General features: G+C 41.8%; 1 protein-coding gene across 13 annotated transcripts in view; it reads left to right on the top strand.

Annotated features, from left to right (window-relative positions):
* adgrb2 (adhesion G protein-coupled receptor B2) overlaps positions 1 to 22,741 on the top strand; it is a 253,955-nt gene extending 231,214 nt beyond the window's left edge. For 8 of the 13 annotated variants that reach the window (XM_075449014.1, XM_075449024.1, XM_075449016.1 and 5 more), the window contains 4 exons: positions 805 to 840; positions 3,867 to 3,980; positions 14,396 to 14,449; positions 19,654 to 22,741. In XM_075449014.1, the coding sequence (XP_075305129.1) occupies positions 805 to 840; positions 3,867 to 3,980; positions 14,396 to 14,449; positions 19,654 to 19,830 (381 nt within the window). In that variant the 3' untranslated portion in view covers positions 19,831 to 22,741. Of the gene's footprint in view, positions 1 to 804; positions 841 to 3,866; positions 3,981 to 11,566; positions 11,619 to 14,395; positions 14,450 to 19,653 lie in introns of all 13 variants that reach the window. The other 5 variants (XM_075449018.1, XM_075449017.1, XM_075449015.1 and 2 more) reach the window with 5 other exon arrangements.
* The last annotated feature ends 309 nt before the right edge of the window (positions 22,742 to 23,050 follow it).

Here is a 23,050-nt window from a genome sequence, read left to right as displayed (position 1 = left end):
GGTTGTGGAATTTCTCTGTTTAAGGTAAGGATTTCACAGCAGGAGGGGAGTACATGCTTTCTGGGGGGTTATTTTGTAGCTGCAATGGTCGAACTCACAAAGTGAAGCGGACACCTCAGAAACCTGCGTGTCTATCTCCTTGGATGTCTTTACGTTCTCAGAACCTTGGCTGCCGCAGCGTCAGATCAGCGGCTCTGCCCTTTGTGAGGGAGTGAATGCAGCTTTTAACTAACTGTGGAGAGCGGTTTCCCTCCCTGCCAAATGCAAATCTGGCACACAGCGAGAGCCAGATAGGAAGTCAGAGACGGAATGCAATTCAGTGCAATGTCAGGGCCAGATGAGTTGGAAATGTCTGCAGCTGTCAAACTGGCGGTTTGTTCGCCACTTGCTGTAGCTGCAGAGACACTCAGGACGAGAGCAGTAGAGTCCAAATGAGATTTGGGTATAAAAAACATTTCTCATATTCTTTTTTTGCTGCTTTTTGTTAAGCGTAACGTCTCGAAACAAATTCTTCAAAAATGATTGTGTTTGAGAGCATGCGAGCCTGGGAATTTATTATTATTTCATTGTAATTCTGGGTTATTCCACTGTGCTAATCTCATTCCGTCGAACTAGAGTGAATAATTAGCTTCTTGCTGGTATTCCTAATATCTATGTCATGGCGGTCTACCAGTGCATTTTTAGTCCTGCTCTTTTTACTGAGCGACGGCACTGACAGGTCCACAAAGACTGCCAAAAGTTCAAAAGTGGTCGAGGGGTGGTCATTGATGCTGTCTTCTCTCCCCCTGCCCCCTCCTCTTCCAGAGGAAAAGAGTACGGTACTCTGAGCTGGATTTCGAGGTAAGATATCGGCTCTCCCTCTCTCCCATCGCCAGCCTGTCTCTGCTTTCTTGTGCTTCTGCCAGGACACGAGTAACCCATAGAGGAGCCAAACGCATTGCTGAACCCCTCCCTCCGCACCCGTCTCCCTGCGATGAACCGTTGCAGAGCTATCTCACACAGCATGCTGTTTCTCCAGCTATGGCCTTCAGAGCCCCCCCCTCCCCTCTTTAATAACTGTCTGTCATGAGAAAAAAAATAAATTACCTCGTTTGTCAAAAACAAAATCATCCCAGCGACATGTGTGCAAATCCAGTCCGTAGAGTCTGTCATGTCTTTGTGGGGTCCTGGTTGAAGAAACAGCAAAGTAGGGTGCTTCTTGAGTCTGGATGAATATCAGCGACCACTGAGTTCTGGGCAGTTTACTTGCTGATTCTGTCAGTGGGACCAAGATGGTTTGACAGTCAGTGGGGTTACATGGCACTGAAAGGATCAGATAATTGCAATAAGATTGAGTTATTAAGTTCATGTAGACACTTTAATCTGACAAGAAATTGGGTCGAATCGAGTTTCTCGCGATCAGATTAAGACCCTGAGATAACTCGGTTGAAAGTCAAAATAAACGTGCTTGTCGACGGGTGAAGCACGTGGTGAATTTGACTTTGCGTTTGGCGCATGCTCGAGATTTTTTCCCGGGATTGGGAACCGGAAGTCGGAAGAGACGATATTACTGTTGTTGTCGCCGTCAGAAAGAAACAAACAACGCGATGGAGAACGCGCCGTTGGGCATCACGTTTGTGCAATAAGCATGCTCATCACAAACGAAACATAGAGGGACGTACCTTCATCTTGCTCTTCATTCGCCATTTTCTCAAATGCCTGAGTTTGGTGTTGAAGGGGTCAACCGGAAGTGGCTCTATTAGCAATAGTTGAAATATGTACAGCGCCACCTATCGTATCGGAGTATGACATGCTTTGTGCCTCTGATCCGATTCATTCACCGCCATATATCCAAAGATAATTACCCTTGCTCAACTCATTCTTATTGTAGTTAAGCCAATTATCTGATCCTTTCAGTGCCATGTAACCCCACTGAGTGTGCCTGAGTTTGTTAGGGTGTTCTGTGAATCTCCAGTTTATAGGGAATACCACTTGGACAGTAATACAACTCGTCCCTTTACGTTGCTGCTTATTTTTTTCTGAGGACTCCATCTCATTTTCACTGTTGGAAAGACTGGACATTCACCTCCCACCATAGAGACAGAGTGAAGACAAGCCCTAAGCAGTGATTATGGCTGATTTTCCCAGGAGTCTGCACGAACAGCAAGGTCGGCTCTCGACTCATTTCCCATCAATTGACTTTTCAGAAAGAGACTAGTGTAGAAGAACCGCCAAAGCAGGTTTGTGGAAGCTAAATGAATTAATAACCATGTTTTTTTCCTCCCCCCTTTCACTCTCTTTAAACAGTTTATATGTAAACAGCAAAGAACTGAAAACACGATAAAGCCTGAGCTTTTGGGGGGAAAAAAATACCTCTCCAAAAATTCAAAGGAAGAACCTAGGCATTTGGTGTTCCACTTAAAGTGAACACTTTGGATAAAGAAAATGAATGTTGTGGAGGTTTAGATGTCCAGTCTTTTTTTCTGTTCGTTTTTTTGACTGAATTTTGCCCAAAAAACTGCTAGATCCTTTTGAACATTTTGCAACTCAAGAATGTTTGCCAGGCTGGTCTCACGAAAATAAACATGAACAAGTCAGACAACTTTGTGTTTGTGCCGACAGACACGAAAATTGTTTTATTTGACTACTTATTTTGGCCATCCAACTTGACTTTCAGAGTAACGGAAAAGAACATTTTGATGTGATTGAAGCCACTAACCTAACCTGAAGCATTTAGTTTTTAACGCCCGAAAGCCTCAATGACCTGAAAGCTCAAAGGGAAAAAAAAAACAATCCTAAAGGGACAGTTCAACGTAAAGTCACTAAAAATCATCAACCCTTGTTTTTCTTCATCTCTCAACTTCTCTGACCTCCAATGGTGGGCTTTGTGGCCTTTTGAATGTGATGCAAGATTGATTTTTTTTTTTTTATGAAAGAGCGCACGACTGCGTTCCCCTGTGGAGTTATTTTCATGCCCAAAGCACAAAAAAAGAAGCATAAACTGTGTCTGCAGACCACAATCCCAACATTTTTACATGACTATTTCATGTTTTGCCATGAGACTGGGTTGCGTAGCACACTTATTGATAGTTCTTGTACTGGAGCTTATAATGTATTTACATTTAATATTCTTAAAAAAAACTTTAACAAAAAACTGACGCACAGCCAGGAGGTACAGTACTGGCACCTTCTCAACTGAGCAGAGATGAGTGTCCTCACTGAAATTACCAGAGGCAGTGTTGAGCACTAGTTCTGGCCAATGAGTGCGAGTGGGTGTGTGTGTGTGCTGGAATCTTGCCCCCAAATCACTTTCAAATTCACAAGCTGCTTTGACGATTAGCCACCACCTCATAGCTCCTGCACTGTCATTAGCACAAACAAACCAGTGCGCTTTGCTGACAGAATAACAGATCGAGATTTATCTGCCCTGAAACGAGACCTACTGTACTCACAAAGGAATGAAATTGGATGTTTTTAGCAAAATATTCTGCCCATTAGATAGATTTTCAACGGGTTTTGCAAATTCCAGAGTTTAACCGGGCCCCCATTTAGCAGGCACCAGCCTGTAACAATGGCATTTTTTTTTTGTCAGGCATTGTAAGCTAATTTTCATTTAAAGGATTTTTCTGCAGCACTCTGGGTTGCCAAATTCTAAAAGACTGAGGAAGTGGATGATGGATAAGCATGACTCAGCAATCGATTGATCTGTCGGCGTCCCCCTCTAACCTCCTTTTAATTTCTGGGATCTCTGCAGTCCCTCAGCCTTTCACTCATTCCCCGTGTCTGCCCCTTACATTAACTCCCCTCCATACCTTTTTGTTCTCTTTTCTTTTAAGTTTGTTTCTATTTGCTTCATTTTTGCTGTCCCTTCCTTTCTTCCCTTCCAGAAAGTGATGCACACTCGCAAAAGACATTCTGAGCTGTACCATGAGCTCAACCACTCGTCCCAGTTCCACACCATAGACAGGTATAACAGGGACCCGGCCATGTCCACATTCAAGGTAAGACCATCGCCCAGAAGGGGGATGGGGTCCCTCAGTTCACGTGCACCCCCACTCCCTCTGCAGCACTACAAAACTGATACTGGAAAGCAAATAATGATCCGAAATTGCCCTAATAGGCTTAACGAAGAGCATTCATCTCTAACTAAATATTATGGTGACATTGTGTTGACTTGTAAATGTAGCTTTTAAACAATTATAGCCATAAGTATTCTGAGCAAAGCTCTCATTCATTTACAAACATGAGAGGACTTTTGAGAGCAGTTGTTTTCATGATGGTGTTTTATTATAATTATTATTTTTTTTCCACACAAATTGCTGCCTTAGAAATGTGAAAACATTGTCTGCTCTAACAAGGGAATTTGAATGTAATCTGAACGCTGCATACATTTTCATTGCCATTTGATTAATTCACTCTTGTTCTTATTATCACAAGCGTGAAGAATCGAACAATAACTACCTCATAAATATTTCTTTGCAGGCGCATTCTGTTCCATCTTTCATAGCGTATATATTAATTTTATACTTGACGTAATTGACCTGAACTTAATTCATTTATGCCTGCAGTTGTTGCTTTATTAAATACCTATCAAAAATGTTGATCACATGAGCTGTTAGGGGGAGGGATAATCAATCAAAACCAGTTAATGAAATCCAAATTTGGCAATTCAAGAGCCGTGAAACTATTTGTCACTCTCAACGAACCACCTCCCGGTGATGAATTGCAAAAGAAAAAAAAGACAAACATAAACAGCAACACACCTTCCTATACACACAAATGCTTTGTCTGTCCCTGTGTCAAACTGGTCTCTGTGTTTGTATCTTTTTTTGAATGTTCTGTATCTGACTTTCCTTTCACGTGTGTGTGTGTGTGTGTGTGTGTGTGTGTGTGTGTGTGTGTGTGTGTGTGTGTGTGTGCGCGTGTGTGTGTGTGTGTGTGCGTGTGTGCGTGTGCGTGTGTGTGTGTGTGTGTGTGTGCGTCTGCGTGGGTGGTTAGTTGGGCGTGCAGGTTCATGGGGTGCTCTGGTGGGCACCTGCACATGAGACACAGAGGCGTATTTGAATCATTAATACTCCATTAGCAGCAGACTAAACAGCCCCTGCTTTCTCTGCGCTGACCTTCAGAGGGCCACTTTCATTTAGTTTTAAACACACGCTCACACTCATCTGCCTTAGCTTCGGTGCGTGGAGCCCTGATGAGTTCGCCGGCCTTGATAGGTGTACTTTCCCCCTGGCATCGGCGGCATGCTGCTTCACATCCAATTTACAATACCAGTGGAAGTGCAGAGGCTAGTCTGACATTTCTCATATTCCTTACGCCATGTAGCTGCACACACTCTGTACACACTCTCACATGCAAATATGCTTCCACTTCCCAATGTCTGACCGCCAGCCTTTTCCTTCACTCCTCATTTGCTCGATGACTTGAGCGCGGTTTTCAGAATCGCCGGCCGACTCACCGTTGATTCATGCCAAGCAAATATTTTATGGAAGTGAGGGAAAGTGACAGGCTGCTTGGGCTATTTATTAAAGTCAGTGGTTCTTAACAGTTGGCCGCAGCATCGTTATGCGCTTCAGAAGGAACTTAGGTGTGCTTTGAGATTGTGGCCAAATGCAAAAGAAATGACAGACCAGTCACAGATAATTGATGGGGTTGCATTTCAACTAATTGGGACAAATTGGAGCACGTTTTTCCCTTTGGTTGTTGACGTCAGTCGGTCTGAAGTTGTGAAACGAAAGGGCAGCCCAGATCTGGCTTACTCATCCAAATCCATTACGTTAAAAGTAAGTAGGCAGTTCACTTAAGTGTGAATAATTACAGGGATAATGCTATCAGTGTCAGGCCTTTGACGGGTCCCAGCTTGAGTTCAGCTCCACTGTTGTCAACATCTCACTTTGAGAGTCACCCCCAGACACGGACATGCTGACTATACAGTAATTATGGAGATGAGAGGGGTGTGTGTGTGCGTGCGTGCAAGTTCATGCGCTCACATATTAGAGCGCCTACATGTGTAGCTGCATGCCTCTGTGTGTGGTTTAGGATATAAGTGTGTGTCCACTTGTTCTTTTTCTTGTTTGCGCTCATTTCATGTTTAAGATCGTCGCATTGCAGCGCCTGTGTCTGCAGCTCATAAACTGCATTTAGGAGACAATTATACCATGAATAACGATTAAAACATTTCATAATGACTTTAATAACGTCCTGTTTATGCTGTATGACAGACAGTACCAGTGATTTTTCCCGTATATTACGTGAGTGATTTGATAGCAAGCATAACTGCATTTCTTTGGGATATCTTCGCATGGATCAATGCCCAAAGTACGGCGGGAGTTAAAACTCACTCTTAACTTCCTATGGCTAATTGACTTTGTTACTTAAGGACAGGCACTGCTGACCATCCTATATATTAAATGATCAATTTGACTGGACTGAAAAGCCAGACAAATGAAAAGCCATCCACTGTAAGCGAAGCTAGAAATAAAAAAAAACCATTAACCCCTTTGACTTTTGCAGGTCTTTATTTCCTTAAAAGTGCCGAAAATAATATTTTACCCAGGACCCTAAACCTCCTGTAACACTTCTAACCACCACGGCTGGTGTTCATCCACCACAGGTGCCCCCTCCCCCACCACCGAGGCACAACACAGAGCCATCGCTCGCGCGCAGGTCATCTCTCGTTTACAAAGAAAGTCAACGTAAGACACACTAAACCCAACATAAACCTCATAAATTAGAGTCCCACAAACTCAAACTTAACGTGAGCCTGAATAGATGTCACATTACGTATCACATAGTTTGCCACTGTTTGTTTATTGATAGCCTTGTCACTGGAACCAGGCCTGTCAAGCTTTAGATTTTCCCAGTTGCGTGATGTGGTCGCCTTTCTTTGCATGCATCTCTGGTGAGAGATAAAATCTGCTGTCGCGGCGGTTTAAGTGGGGTCTTCTTATCTGAGATTAGCTGTGCAGCTAACTAGCTTGTTTATGCACCAATTATTTATGCACTAACTGAGCGTTAGCCGCCTTAACTTATCTAGACTGTTGCTTGTTTTTAAATTCATTTAAATTATTGTATTTGTTTCTCTTTATATTATTTGATGCATTTTTAATGCTTCTTCCACTCCCCCCTGCAATGCTTTTATTTTATGTAAAGCACTTTGAATTGTTTGTACATGAAATGTGCTATACAAATAAATTTGATTTGATTTTGATTTGATTAAAGCCAAATGAAAGCTGTTAAATAATTTCTGGGTTATGTAACATAAATAACTTAAGTAAATAACAAAATTGAAATATAGATATACCAAATGTGACATTTTCATTTAGGTCCAGTAGTAATATTCTGACAGAGCAAATGACAATACAACTGCCAACAAGCTAGCGACAAAATCACAAAACTCCCTGACAACATTCAGTGTCCCATCTGAAGTATCGCTTTGGATGGAGGGGTAGGACTGCTTCTCCCCAGTTTTTTACTCCACGAGGGCAACATGCTCCGGCGTGTTGTTTGCTTGAAAAGGAAAAAAACAACGCTCTTGGCACCAGCAGCCTCCTGAAACTCATTTAGAGGCTCTGAAATGTAAGGCTTTAGAGTAGAGACACAAAAAGAAGATGCTAAGCGTAACATTTTTTTTCTTTCCAAAGGCATTTCCAAACAATAAGAAAAGAAAAAAAAAACTCAATCAGAAATTCAACCTTACTTTGAGTTGAAAGAACCACACAGCTGAAATCAGAGGACTTTCCGTCTGGGGCCTGTGGCTTTCATCTTACTTTTTGGCATGATACAAGAGCCCATTGAGAGCATATCTAAATAGTCACCCCACGACTCCAGTTAACTCATAGAATTGATAATTAGCTATGGAATTCATTTAAGGGCTAAAAAACAATGCTGCATGCTGTCTGAGATCAAGATCCAGTCTGTATTAATAAATAAAACTGCCACAATTGGTACAGTAAACTGTTCCTGGGCAGTGTGTCAACAGGAAACTTGACAGGCCTGGCAACAGTAACTAAAGGACTAAAGGAGACGGTATATTCACCGGAACATTAGCTACTGGTGTACCTGTAACTCAAAGAAGACTCCTATTTCAACACAGCACTATGTGTATTAACTGTAACACAAACAGTGTCAGACTATAAATCTACTTCCTGTAGTGCCTCAACAACTATCTGTCAGTGCTGCCTCATCATTAAGTGACTGTATTTGATGAGCTTTGATATTAGATGGCCCCCTAGTGGTGTGGTGGTGTAACAGTTGAGTGTGTCCTAATGAGCACCTCTGGTGTTTCAGCATCCAGGTGATGGATGCTAATTCCCTTTCCTTTATCAGACCATGTGCAAATTCATGGTAAAACGCACAACTTGCTATTACTCCACCAGGACTCGCACTTTATTTGCTGGTCTGATTCAGGACTGGATAAGAAACGTTTGCTTGTCTGTTTGTTTGGTTTTGTTTGTTTGTTTGTTTTATTTGTCTCTATGTTTCCTCCCCTGTTTGGGACTGTGTTTGTGTGAAAACCATGCGGTCACTTTCCATGTGTGAGTTAAAGGTTAAGGTCTAAACACCATAACTGAGTTATAAATTTTGTTTAAAGACAAAAACCTTTTAAACCTGATCTAAAATCACCCCCATAAACCCCCGATTCGCTGTCCATTAACAAACAAAAAAAAGATGCTAACAATTTGCACTACGTTTGGGTGCTAATGAGAGACACTGGATCAGAAGAGAACTGATCAATTTTCTCTGGAAAGGTAGGATCTGTGTGTTACTTGTGTTGGGGAGATGAGTGGATATCAGAAAAAATTGACATGAGGAAATTTCTCTCTTCTTGCACATCTCACATTATTATCTGTGTAAGGGCAGTGGGCTTAAAGTGGTCTCAAACATTTCATTTGTCATTACAGATAGATAGCTTTTCTTCTCCTTTCTTTCGTCCTTCCGCCATCCCACCCTCTTCTGTTCTTGTTAACTCGATGTTAGCTGCTGACTGGTAATGTCCATATTTACCACTCAGTCTGCTCAGGGCTGTAACGTGATAAATAAGTGTTGTGCTTAATAGACCGAAATGAAGGGGAAAGGCACGAGTGGATAGAAGCAGGAGTGAGTACATCACAGGAGTATGCATTAATCTCGGTGTTGGAAATTACCTTGTCTGCTCGCTATATCGGGGCTGTTGAAGCTAGCACAGCTGTTCCTGTTGTCTGGAAAGAAATATGAATGTAGCTCAAGGGCTAACTGTGAAAGAAATGTCTCCTGCTTCTTTATATATAGATTAAGACAGGAAGACATGTTGGAACCATTTAGCATTCTAATAAACTAGCTTCAGGTGTTGCTAATGTTAGTTTCCTAGCTGTCATTTCTGCTTTCCTGAGCCCAAAAGAACAGTTTCTGACCTGAAATCAAGTGTCTTTTTTACATAAAGGCAACGTTGTCTGCTCCCATTTGAGACTGCTATCTGCATGTATAACACTTGAATAACACTCTGTTGAAGTGGATAGAGAGTAGGCTTCACATAAATGCTAATGGTGAAAACAAATTCAAATCCCGCTCTGTTGTAAGTACAGTGGGCGCTCTGACAGAGGCCTTATGCCTGGCAGATGGATAGAGTCCATTTTCACTGTGTGTTCCACAGAGGAGACAGGATACAAATGGAGTCACCGGGGTTACCGAGAGACAGCGTTGATGCAATGCGTATGTAACACAGTATATATTAAGCATCAGCATCTGCACTTATGTTCAGATTTAGAGCAGCTTCTTGGCCTGTGTCGCTGTAGAGTCAGCCTGCTGTTTTCTATCCTTTCCACCGGGTTCAGAAGGTCAAAGCACAGATTTGCAAACAGTGCCCAATGATGTGGTGTTGTTCTTCACTGCGTGTGGGATGTAGAGTGGGCGTGTGACAGTGGGAAAGAGTTTGCACTGCATAATGGCTTGGCTGATGTATTTTTAACACTGAAATGGAATATGTATTTCCATCCTGTCTTGCGCTGTGTTCTTGATGAAATGAAACATGGACTCCCATCCCTCCCCGGATAGGCAGTTAGGAGTTGTGTGGAAGTCAGCGCGAAGGAAACGAAGACAAAAGAGAGAAGCCTGCTCTGTTGTTGATTTCACTGACGCTAGATCAAGATGGGAACACATTTTCAATTATGAGAGATGTATTAGAGATTCAGGCGAAATGGTTTGTAAAATCCTTGTGTATTTAAGGTACATGATGAAAATGTATCGTGGTAAAGTTTGGGAGGATTCTTTGTCAGCCTGCACCACTAAACAGAGGTGAGAGGGGGTCTTTATGCATCCACAGTTAACATTAGTGGCTGGTATTAATATTTCAGGCTGTTGCAGGGAAATGGCATGTCTGCTTTGAGGATGTCTCATGTAAAATGAAGATGCATTATTTCAAGTGACAAAAACCCAATTTTTGTTGATGCAAAGCCCGTAGGTCTTGATAGTCAATTTGCTGGCATTAAGCTAAGGGGTTTCAATTTCACAAACCAGCAATAAAGCAAGTCCACCCCTCTTCAACCTCTTCATATCTCATTCTCCTCTTTATTCGTCCTCACAGCTTGACATTTTCTGTCTTGCTGTCTCCCTCATTTACCCATTTCTCACTCTAAGCTCAGCCCCCAGTCGCACGTTTGAGGCATTAATTGAATAATTAATTCCTCTCATTAGCTTGTTTTTAATTATTTCCTTGCCCCCTTCTCCGTGCCGAGTATAAACTCATCAACTGTTTTCATCCCTCCACGCAAATTGCCCATGAAAACCAAGGGGCAGTGGAGTGTAGCTTTGGCACATTGGCTCTATCAGTGGCTCCTAATGAGGGGACGTGCTGTCCAGGCGGAACAAGCCTAACGTTGGCTTCGTGCACCAACAGGCACAATACTAATTTAGCTCATTTAGTGTCCTTGGGCCAATTAAAAGGAGGCGAAAAGGTCCGAATCATCAGCTGGAACTGCTTTCTGTTTAGGAGCTCTGGCCTTGGATTGCACAGGCCCAGACAGCAACAAAGCGAGCCCGTGTGGCTGATTGCTCGTTTGTTTGCAATGTGTTGCACTAATGGAATTTATTTACCCTACATTCCCCTGATTTGGCTCCTTTGAAGGGCCTTATTACTTGTGACACAGATTCCTTCCCAGCTAAGCGGGTAAATGGCGCTAAAAGCCATGTATAATATCTGTTTTTGTGTTTTCTAATGAGTTATGCCATAGCCCAATCTTGATTCTATTATGAGCTTGATGATATTATATAATAACCATACATGCCATCTTGAAAAAGGCTGTGCTACAGTGACCCAAAGCCCACTAACACCTGTGACATGATCAAAATGTTTCTGGCATCCACTCAGTCCGCTCCTGCATTTTTGGTGTTACCTTCATTCATGTTTGTGTTTAAAAGCGATTTAAGTTTGTTTCATTGGAACCTCACATTCAGTGTCTTTCTTTTCTTTGCCTACCTGCTACATCTTATTGATTTATGCTTCTCCTTTTTTCTTTTTTTTCTTTTTGTTCGTTTGTTTGGTTTCCTGTTTTATGTGCTTTGTTTGCTGACTGGGCCTTTGCGTTGCATGCTTGTTGTCACGTCCCAGTTTGATTATAGCCAGCCAGTCAGCAGAGCCATGGGCGTCCAAGTCAACAAAGGTAAAGTTAACCCATTTAACTGTAACCACCTGTCCGCTCCCATCATCTCTCTTAAAGCCACGTTGCCCACCCACGTCCAGACATGATTTCCAACTCCGAGAGGCAGACAAGCGGGCCTCATCCACCAACCCTGCAGCAGAAGCTTGTAGAAATGGCTGTTTGTGCTGTAGCACCTTTTCTAGCGTGGTTCCCCCTGAACAGTTTTCTTTACTTTACTTTGTTGTACTTGCAGCTTGTAGCATTACTTTCCCTTGTTGCTAACCTGAAACCAGCATAATTTGACCCCTTATTACCCCTCATTTCAATGCTTGACTCTTTGTTTTTTTAGGGTTTTCATGCTGCTTGCACCAAAACTGGCTAAATTACTCTCCCTGCTGCAGCTGCAAAAACTATAATGGTAGTACTTTTTTAACTTTAAGGATGCCGATTTAAAAATGACGAGTTCATATAATAGTTGATGTTGCGCAGGTATGACATCAGTAAGGAAAAATCAATAATGTGTTCACAACTGTGACCAAACTGGTACTCAGTTTAATTTCTGAATCTCATTCAGTTGATGATGTTCATCCTGTCGTCCAGCCAGGATACTTTCGGCTCTTTAAGAAGCTATCGTCACGTTTTAGCTGTTTCTGTAAATACCTCTTTATGTACCTGTTGCCAGGATTTTGCAGTTATTTAACACTGAAACCCTAAACCACGCCTACAAGCTCAACTTCTTATATGTATGTAAAGCTGCATTACAGTACTTCCGTCTCTTTTTCCTACATTTACACGTTAAAACAAGCTTCAAACATCTTATACAACAAACCGACATGAGGAAACAAGCACAGATGAAAGGCCTCCCGCTGTGCCGCCTCATGTTAAGAGTGTCTGAACAAACAAATAAGTGCTTGAACACACTGCAAACACTACATCCAACTAACAGCCAAGGTGCCCTGCACAGAAAATGACATAGTTGAAAAGACCAGTGCAGTTGTGTGTACATGATACAAAAAAGGGAACCTTGAAGACCACATAGATTATAAATGAAAGATAAAGTAGGTAAATACATAAATAGCTTGAAAATCGCTTTGTGTTTCTTGGTAATATCATATAGAGCCGGTCCGCATGGCCATGTTGCTGTAAAAAGTTGAAATGAAGATGTTAAATGAGACGAGATTGCTTGGGACATGTTAGCCACTTGCTTTCTGTCATCACCTGCTTCTCGTGCTCTCATTTGCCACCCAGAACAGCCAATCAGACAAGCCCGATGCCAGTTTGACATGTTTAAAAATGAAGACTTTGTGCGCACAGAGACAGAAAGTCACAGACAGTTTCGATGTCCACTTGTCAGCTCTTTTTTGTAAGAGAACTTGGAGAAAATTCTTTTTTGCGCCTACTGCTTTTTACAAATAAATTCAATCAGAACGCCGTCGTTTCAAAACCTTTTTTACAATGACCAAAAAAGCTTTAATAAAAGCGCCTTTCTCAACACTCAAGGATACTTTACAACACATTAAAAACACAATAAATAAAATAACACAAGTTAAAAAGAGGCTAGAGGGAGAATGCAGCTTCAAACAGATGGGTCTTGAGTTTTGATTTGAAGAGGGGTAAAGAGTCAATGTTTAAGCCAAAAGGGTGCGAAAAAAAAGAAGAAGCTAAAGTCAATGGCTCAGTATGACGCACACCAGGGAATCAGTCTGAGGCCAGTCCTGATGAAGACTGGGATTTAATGAGAGCAAATGACTCGAGGCTATATCTATACACACACACACACACACACACACACACACACACACACACACACACACACACAGCTATATGTTCCTGCTGGACAGTCAACACAGCTAAGAGAACTACAACACCAAACACTTTGTATTTGTATTTCATACCACTACTGCCAAAAATGCCCTTCCCTCTGGGACACACCTGTTACTTCAGAACAGCTGTGCAAGTTACAAGCAAAGTAGGAGCCAGACCACCCGCAGAGAAGCAAGCCACCAAAAGCTTTGTTTCTCTTTAAAAAAAAAAAGAACGATAAAGGAAAAAAAAGACAAGCGCATAAAGAATAATGATGGATAACACTGCAGAGGTACATCGGGGGACGTGAGGTTTATGGGTTTAAGCCAGAGGCAGTACATACAGACTCGGCAATGTCAATTTATAGCCTACCTTTAACTATTTTATGTGTTATTGTAACACTTGCAGTGTAAAATCAATACTGCAGGTAATGTAGATGGCCCTTTTCATGCCCTCATAACCAGATTAGTTATTGTCTCTCAACATTATTCAGAAAACATGATCTGCAAAGCCTCCAGCCCTGCGCAGTGGATTCATTTTAAGGATTTTTAAAAATAGGTTACTTAACAGCCATTTGCCGTCCATTTTTTTTTCTATCCCTTTTTTCGATGCTTCTTGATGCTGCTGGTGGTGCATAAAATGTTTAATCTTTCCTTGCATCTGCAGTTTCCTCTGAGCTTTGACAGGTCTGAAAGTTGAAAATACAGCCTGTTCCAACACATTTCAAGCAGTGAGTGACACTGGTCACTGTCTGCACTCCTTCAGTGCATGTACGGCTGTTGTGTGAGTGTGTGCGCATGTGAGAGGGACTGAGCAATGGAGACAGAAAGAGAGACAAGGGGTCAGGTGTAAGCACAAAGGAACAACAAAGGAAGGTGTTGGAACACATGCTGGTGTTTCAGGGCAGAGTTGTCAGTGATTGTGATTCCTCCCTTCCCCTTCTTCTCTTTCCCTTTCCCCCTCCTCGTCCTCTCCCTCTCATTTCATCACCACAGAGGGAAAAGAGATGGAGCATTTCGTCTGCCGGAGGTGAAAAGAACTCGTTGAGTGTAAGTAGAGGGGTTTCTGTCCAAGAGAGAGGGATGAGATGGGGGGGGGTGGATTCGGGCAAAGATGGCAAAAGGGAATGGATACCCATGCAGTAGCAGCACAATCGCCTCAGCCTAGCCTCCGAGGGATAAAGTTGGGCTTAACTGCAGCATTACCCACACTCCTGCTTTACAAAATGTTCCTTCGCCAGCATTTAGCATGCAAATTGGCTCCCAGATTATGCCTTTTGTATTCATTTTACCAACTGTCAGGCTGGGCAGAATGATAATCGGGCCGATATTGCCCCCTAGTGCTTTGGTGACGATCATCACACACTTAAAAGGGGGGGTGGGGGGGTCTATGCTGTAGTGTAGATCAATGATGTACGTGTGTGCCAGACGAGGAGACAGACTGGAACGTAAGGGGTGGAAATAATTTAAAAGTGAGTTCCATGTGAGTTTTTTTTTTCAGTTGCTACAATCGAGCAAAAGGGGGATTGTGAAAAGTGCGTGTAGAGAATTAAAATGATAGAAGCGAAAGGGTGTTACTGGGAGGCGGTTCTGAAGATCAGACGCAGTTCTCTACTCTAATGGATTACAGACACTATGTGCAAATAGGTTCACACAGCTACATGGATAATTGAAGGCAAAATCTGCACGTTCTGACTCTCACTCATCACACACTGATTCTATGTGCGGTGCCTTTGGATGTTACAGCACATGGTTTATCTTTAGCTGATTAACAGTTGGATCTTGCAGCGGGAGAACTGTTAACGATCATCAAAGTCAACACTCGGTGGTTGGAGGGGCGGTCGTAGCGTCTTGGTGACCATTGTGAATGTTAGTCTCACATTTTTCTTTAGCAGCTCCTGTTTGGATAGATTTAGGCACAACAAATTCTTGATTAGGTTGAGGAAAACTCCAGTGCTTGAGGTGAAATACACTCAGAATGTAAAACATGTTAAGCTGGATTTCGGCAAGACGGTCCTCCTCCCAAAAGTGTCCCTATGAGTCATACATTTCAAACAGGCATGATTCAAAGAATACGCTACCTCTAGTGGTCATGAGAGCAAATGGATGTGAGATGTAAAAATGGCATCCAAGAGAATGATGGTGCCATTGTCAAATGAATGTATTTAAGCCCTAACCATGATGGTTTTCTTACCCTTCCTAAGTAGTTTTGCTTTTCAATTTCCTTGAGGGACTAAAAGGGATAATAAAGTCGTCTATCTATCTATCTTTCTAACCCCAACAAAGTGATGTTATTTCTTAAAGCCAACCAGAAAGGGAAAAATACAGTAGAGGATAGGCGACTCATTTGTGGGTAGGGCATTTTGGCTCCAGGTGTACCCTTCTTGAATGCAGTGGTACTTTATATGTGCCTCTTATTCAGGCCTCCATTAGTTCCCAGCTCCGGTACACAGTGCATGATGGTCTATTTCGACCCATGTGGTGGATATCTGTACATCACTTTCGTGTACTACATGACCAAAATGTACTTAAGTACACAACGAGAATAAGAACAGCACAACAAAATGGTGATTCACTATAACAGTACACTCAGGACAAAAAAAAGCAAGGAGAAAATTCGAGCACAGCAAAATGTTCGACATTTCAACATGTAACATGTAATTATAATGTATTTCAGACCAAATCATAATTGTTTTCTTACTCTGACCAAGTAATATTACTGTCTAAAACCTTATGTTTTATTAAATGCTGACCATTGCTGTGCCATAAATCCCCCCTCCCTCGAGTCAGCAGGCACAGTCAATGACTACAATGATAAAAACTTTATTTTCTTATTTATTTATCTCAGTGTAACTCAACAAAGCAGTTATTTATCTGCCATGACTTCTGTCATTTCTGCAGCAGAGCAAAGTTGAAGGACCGCCTGAAACAAGCTTAACCTACAGTACCTGGCAGTTTGTTACACATTCTTGTGCTGTTTCCAAGCAATAGCAGAATGCTACAACAGGTAGCCTATATGTGTGTCTTCAGAGCTCTGCCTACTATCAGTACAGAGCAAACACAAACTTTTCCCTGCTCCAACAAGCCCCCTTTTCTCTGCTGTCACTTGCAGGCAGCTTTTGGCTGCAATCTCACATCACCCAACTCAGACGTTTGCTAACCTGTTTTTAAGTCTGTTGGACTTGACTTCACTGACTTGAAGAAGACCCTAACCCATGAGGGGATCTGAAAGCTCTGTTTGCTGTTGGTTTTGGTCCACTTGTTCCCTTTGAGGGAAGGGTCATAGCAAATCAATACTAAGTTTTTTTTTGTGATGATGTTGATGCTAAGTTGAAACATCAAGGGGAATTAAGAAGCGGCCCAAAACGTTTTTTTTTTTTTTTTTTTATGTTGGTAATTCATTAAAAATGTTCCCCTTCCCTGCAGATTCAGAACATTTACTCTTAAGACAACCAGTGCATCTACTGATTTTGATCTACTGAATGTTCGTAAGGAATAACAACCTGTATGAAATCCGAAAAACAGCTGGGCTTGCTTTGGATGTGGAAAGTGCCTCTAGTTGTTTGTCTTGGTTCTTTGTCTTTGTGTGTTTTTCTCCATCAAGAGTCCTCTGGGCTAATGACCCATGTGTCTCTATCCACTTGTGTCCATGAAATCATTCTGTGAGATCTCGAAGATAATGAGACCAATTTGAATAATGGCCTTTATCTGATGCATAATGTTACCTCTAATTTTTGTTTTTGGCTAATCTCCACAACATGAATTTTACTGTACATGCATCACGGGCACATTTGCAGATGATATGCAATCATTACAGACCCAAGCCTGGGAGGTTTTCATGCATTTATCAGTTAAAGTTGGTAATTGTGGGAGGTGTGAGATCAAAAAACATTTCTGCAAATAGAATAACAAAAGTAGTTCATCTTAAGTAATATAATTATGCTAAAGTGTCTTTCAGTCATGTGCCCCTCTTTTCTTTGAGTGAGATCAAATGAGATTCAAGAAATATCAGTTAGTATACAGCTATACCGCTCCTTTATTACATTCAATTCATTTTGAAGAGATTTAAGTCACAAAAAACTTAGATTGGATTCGCTTTGAGTTTCAAAATAAAATGTTTTTGAGCCCGATTGCACATTCCTGTTTTACGGAGCGAGCAACGCTTTAGGATTCCTTACGCTGGATAATGTTCTTTCTTCGATGAAAAAGCTCCCTAAAAGCAAGGAATACTATCTGAGTCCAAAAAAGTCCTCCTCACTCCAGGTAGAGAGACGCACTTTAGGTCTCACTTTCGTTTTTGGCCGTCTTTGTTTTGGTTTGCATTCCCACCGCTAACGCATAACACACAATAGTCTCACAAGGTCATACATTGCCCTTGGAAGGGCAAAATGTCATGGTTTGGGTTGAATTACACCATTTGACAATATTCACCGAATAGTACAAAGCATCCTTCTACAGCAGGTTCCTCCTCCATTTCATTAGTTACATGATGCGAGAGAAAGCAAATAAGGTACAAATGAAGTGAATGAATGAATAAAGAATTACCAATTCACCAAAAAAAATCAATAAATTGCATCTAGCATGTATGTATAATAACAAGTAAATATAGCTATATGTTTTTTACTATTTTAATAAAAGAAACTAACCCTCCTGAGGTGTTGGCTGGTAGCCTGGAGGGCAAAAAAAGTCAGACACAAACGAGGATTTTTACATTTGACAACTCTGTTTTACAGATTATACCATCTGTGTAGATGTATTCTGTACAGATAACCGAAATTTTAATTTTAAAATGTGCGAGTTAAGTTTTTGTTTAAATGACTATTTCCTCACTTTCAGGTTTACGCTAAACTACGACCCCTGGTGAAAAATGTTGGAATATTGTTATCATATTCTGCAATTGTTAACTGAATGAATAGACAAAACTATGGAGCCACCTTCCAATTTGCATTTTTAAAACAAATACCTACACAAGTCTTAAAATGAGAATGACCCCGCAGTTAAAAAAGAGTGCTAGCAGACAATGTGGCACCTGGCAAGCTGTCACTAGAATGTTGGAAAGGATTATAAAACTCCTTCAAGAAGGTCATTTAATTTAGAGATTATGTATTTGGGAAACATGTAGGCCAGTTGTCAAGTGTCTCAACAAAAGAAATCATTAAAAAAAAAAAAAGCAATTGGGGAGAAACAGGGGTCACTGTTTGTGACTAAATTTTGATAAACCTGAAGAAAATAGAATTTCAAACTTTCAAAAATTTCAAACATGAACAATCTCTAGGAACTAGACCGAAGAAAACAAGGTTACAGCAGGCCAAAGAGAAGCAGTCATGGACTGTGGATGATGAGACGTGATATTCAGTGATGAACCACCAATCTGCGATGGACAAGGACACGGTGACCTTTCTTACGCGATGATGTGGGGTAGATGTCAGGTAAAGGACAGTGCAGGCAGTGCAACAAAGCGCAAACCTTTTCTTTTTTTGGTATACAGTTTATATTTGTTTTCCTCAACTTAATCTAAAATAAATAAAAAAAGATAAAAACTTGCAACAATTTTATGGATTTCTTCTGTATATTTTACATATATGTACAAGTCAGAATGTCCACCCTTTTCTAAAATAAAAAGTAGTTGTGCGACATATTAGTTTTTCGTTTATTTATTCATTTTGGAACATTAAACGTAGAGCCAGTGGTTATTCCAGCCTATTTGCCAGGGGTTGTACGTTATCTGGCAGTAAGCTGCAGAATTAATAAGAGATCATTCAAGTGATATTACCCTTTAATGTAGCTTTCAAAGAGGCAGTGAATAGGTATCGTCTGAAATACTGAGGTCTTCGTATAAGATGCCAAAAGAAGCATTTTAATCACAGGTAAAATTGATGGGGTATGGTAGAGGTAACGGTGCGCAAGAGTCAAGGAAAGTTGCCTTTACTCAAACACACATTTCAAAATGAAAAAGCAATTAAGTGAATTATCACAGTTATTGTGTCGGTAATCTGATACCTTTGGGGCTATAGGTAGCATAAGATCTGAAAACAGAAAGTTCAGATATTTTTGTAATTAGACAGTCTAAGCATCCACCACTTTATCTACTATCAGTGTTATTAAATCCGATTTAATTACGGTGAAAAGTACGAGAACCCGGCTTATATATAACAACGACTGAGACCGTGTTGCCCCCTCGGTTCTATGTGGCACCTTCACCTGCCCGTGTCTTTCGGTAACTTAGCTGTTTCTTTCCTGTCCTCCTCTATCAGGACAAGTCCAACCCAGAGGATCAGAGCTCCTGGGACAGCTTCAAGACCATGACCCCTGAGCTGTCCATTGTGCCTGGGGAGCAGAAGGACCGACTGGAACTGCACAATAAAAACTGGGACTCATCCTCAGCTAACACACCGGAGTCATCTGAGGGAGACTTCCAGACTGAAGTGTGAAGACGTGCAAACGCTCACTGGAACACACAGAGATGCGCACAGAGATACTGGACTCCTGGAAGGCTATACTTTTCTTTCTTTGTTTTTTGTTTTCTTTTTTTGCAAGGATCTCACACGCTCTGCTGCCCGTCTCCTGCGATGTGCTCCGTCGGATCCCACTCTGCATTTGTTTACCGCTGCAGAGGACAGACATGAAGGGAACTCTGTTCTACTCTATATTTTTTCGCAAAAAGACTATTGAAAAGAAAAGAACAGGGGCTGGGCACTTCTGTGACTGGAGACCATTTTTAAATGAACTTTAAAGAAAAAAAAAGTATGAGAAAAAAAAACCTATTTCTGAGGGGGGGAAGAAAAAAAATGTCTTGATTTTATTCTGGAGAAAAAAACTGAAATGTCTTTCAATTGTTTGATGACTGGGGTGGGGTGGTGTGGGCGGGGAGAGAAAATAAGAATATTTCTGCACCGTTCAGTTCTTTTTATAGCAAGGTTAAAAGATCTCACTGAGGTTTCTCACACTGGTCGCCCCCTCAAGGCAACCTTCTTTCATTAAGCCCCCCCCCCCCCCCCTTCTCTAATGGATGATGAAAGCATTCAGGAACTCAGTCTTTCCTGCATGTTTTCTTTCTTTTCATCATGTGGGTGAACAGGGAACGGGGGGAGGGCGGTGAGAGCTGCTCACTGATATGTGCCAACCTCTCTTCCTGTCTTCAGGTTCCAGTTCAGCTACACCCATTGCATTTCTCTCACATCCTCTGTGTGAACACTCTTTCATTTGTTTAGTCAAAGGAAACACCCCCCCCACCATGGTTGCAAACTTTTAAAGAAAAGAAAAAATTGCAATGCAGCTTCAACACACGCCTACCAGCTGAGTTGTGCTCTCTGCTCTAACTGTTCAGGAAGAGCTGATTCATTTAAAGACTAGTTTGATCTGTGCTGTTTATTTTCATGATTTGTCCATTTTGCTTTTTTTTTTTTTTTCCATATTCAAGAAGAATTCACTCACGAGGAACTTAAAAAAAACAAACAAACAAACAAAAAAAAAAACGTAAGCTAGCTGTCCGTGGAAATGTGGAAAAGCCTTGGTTCTCTCTCTGCTACCGGGAGATAAAAGCGTCTAAAGGTTGCAGCGTCTCAATCCATTTCAGCCACCACCAGTCACAGTGATGTCAGAAAAGAAGGTATCTCAGTAATTCCTGCCCTCAGTGGAATTTAATGTGGGCTCATCTCTCAGTCCTAGGAAAGTTACCGCTTTGATTTACGTATTGATCAACTTAGAGGCTACCTCTGAGGGAACATCGTTAGCTTCACCAGCTGCTCATTCACGAGATATCACCGGCGCTCAAGAGCCTCATCGTGGAATTAAGTCCCACAAATGTGCTTTGATTTGTTTATAGTTCAAGATAAGAGCTTGAATAAGGGCAACTGGACTTCTTTTTTTTGAGGAGAAGAAGTCCAGTTGCCCTTTTTCAAGCTCTTATGATTACCATGACCTGGATGCCTGAGAAACTTCATCAACTCATAGTTGATTGCCTTTCCCAATGGCGTGCTACTCTCCGTATGATTGTTTCCTGCGACCATGTGCGCAGCAGCTGCAGAAAGAGGGCATGGGATGGAAAGACAGAGAGGGAGTGAGGCCAAAAGGTGTCAAGACTGAAGAGGGGCTGACGATGATGCTTCCTGCTTGACATTCAACATCCGTACTGCGGTTGTTACGAGAGCGGCGATTGCTTGCCTGCCGTTGATGCACGAGCACATCGGTTCTCCACACACAGACCGAGAGAAGGCGAAAGAGCGCAGGATCAATTCAATATACAGTATAGCTTGATAACTCTTCTGTCTATGTTCAAAGCAGCTGCCATCAATCTAACAGCCAGGAGATAGAGATGAGCGACAGTTCATGGAGGTGTGGGGTAAACGGCGAAGAAAGAAGATCTAAAAATATAAGGGGGAAAAAAAGCTTAAGGGGGGCGGAAATATGGAAAAAAAGTGTTCAAAACAGTAATTATCCAGGGATGATGATTTGTCCTGACATTTTCCAAAGCAGCCCTCAAACCATCTGTTTAAAGATCCCTAATGTGGTGGTAGAGCAGCACAGCGCAGATGGTGGGACGAGAGTGCCGCCCTTCTAACCTTTCAAGCTAATCAGCTGATGGGCAAACCTACAGCTCGCCCCCTCTCTGAGGAGCGAGATTGGTTTGAACCCGAGTTGCCGAGCTGGGGTTACATTCACCTGACCTTCTGTGAGTCTCAGGACCCAGATCCACTGAACAAAGCAGCCGTCTGGCTGCTACACAGTAGGCGTTTACTCCATAGCATTTTTATGTTTGTTCTTGAAGCTATAAAACTGATCCATTTAGAGGGAAAACAAACTCTTGTTCCCAAGGTAACCAAAAAAGGAAATTTGCAAGAAGATAGAAACTTTTAGGTTCGATTTCATCATTTTCTTCCATCAGCCAGATTTTTCATATTATGTGAACAGTTTCAAGCTGGATTTTAAGTTTTCATCTCCCATAACGGTAAGTGAGATGCTGCTCGACTGACTGAGAAATGCACCCCGCTGTACATCTGTCTATTTTACAGTTTCCTTTTCTCTAAGCTAAACTCTGCTGCCATGCTAATTCTAACACTCGAGGACGCTTGTCAGGCTCTCAGCGTATGTTTGTGTTGAGTTCTTTTCCTTTCAGTGTCAAAAGCTTGCCAAACTCAACAGAAATATGAAACTCAAGAAGGCAAATTTGCAACCCACCACCATGTAGAAGTCAGAAACCTCCTGTGCTCTCCATCACTCTCCATTCCTCAGCCTTTGATGCTCAAGTGTTAACCAACTTCTGCTGAAAAAAGCTCCCCCTTTCTCCTTCATTTTTGTTCTTTTTATACATAAGATTGTACAAAGTAGTCCTCTAATGTTTTCATAGTGTCTTTTGATATGAAAATAAATTTTCAAACTGATTTCAGTGTCTCGTATGTGCTGCTTCAAGGGCATCTGGGTAGGCAAACAACAAGCTTCTTTCGTGATTCGCAGTGTACTCGCAGTCCCATGTTTTCATAATATCGCTCTGGGAGTCGAGCATGACAAACTCTGTTACCCAGAAGCACTGAAGCTTAACTGTAACCAATCAGAGCTCCCGCTGGTCTGTCTGAAAATGTAAGGGGAAAAGCTCTTTGGGTTTGAAGCCCAGTTGCATTGGAATAACCAAAGGGGGGAAATGTCAAGTCAAAG

The sequence above is a fragment of the Odontesthes bonariensis genome, chromosome 18, assembly GCF_027942865.1.
Source record: "Odontesthes bonariensis isolate fOdoBon6 chromosome 18, fOdoBon6.hap1, whole genome shotgun sequence".
NCBI lineage: Eukaryota > Metazoa > Chordata > Actinopteri > Atheriniformes > Atherinopsidae > Odontesthes > Odontesthes bonariensis.
This window is presented reverse-complemented; position numbering and strand designations above follow the sequence as displayed.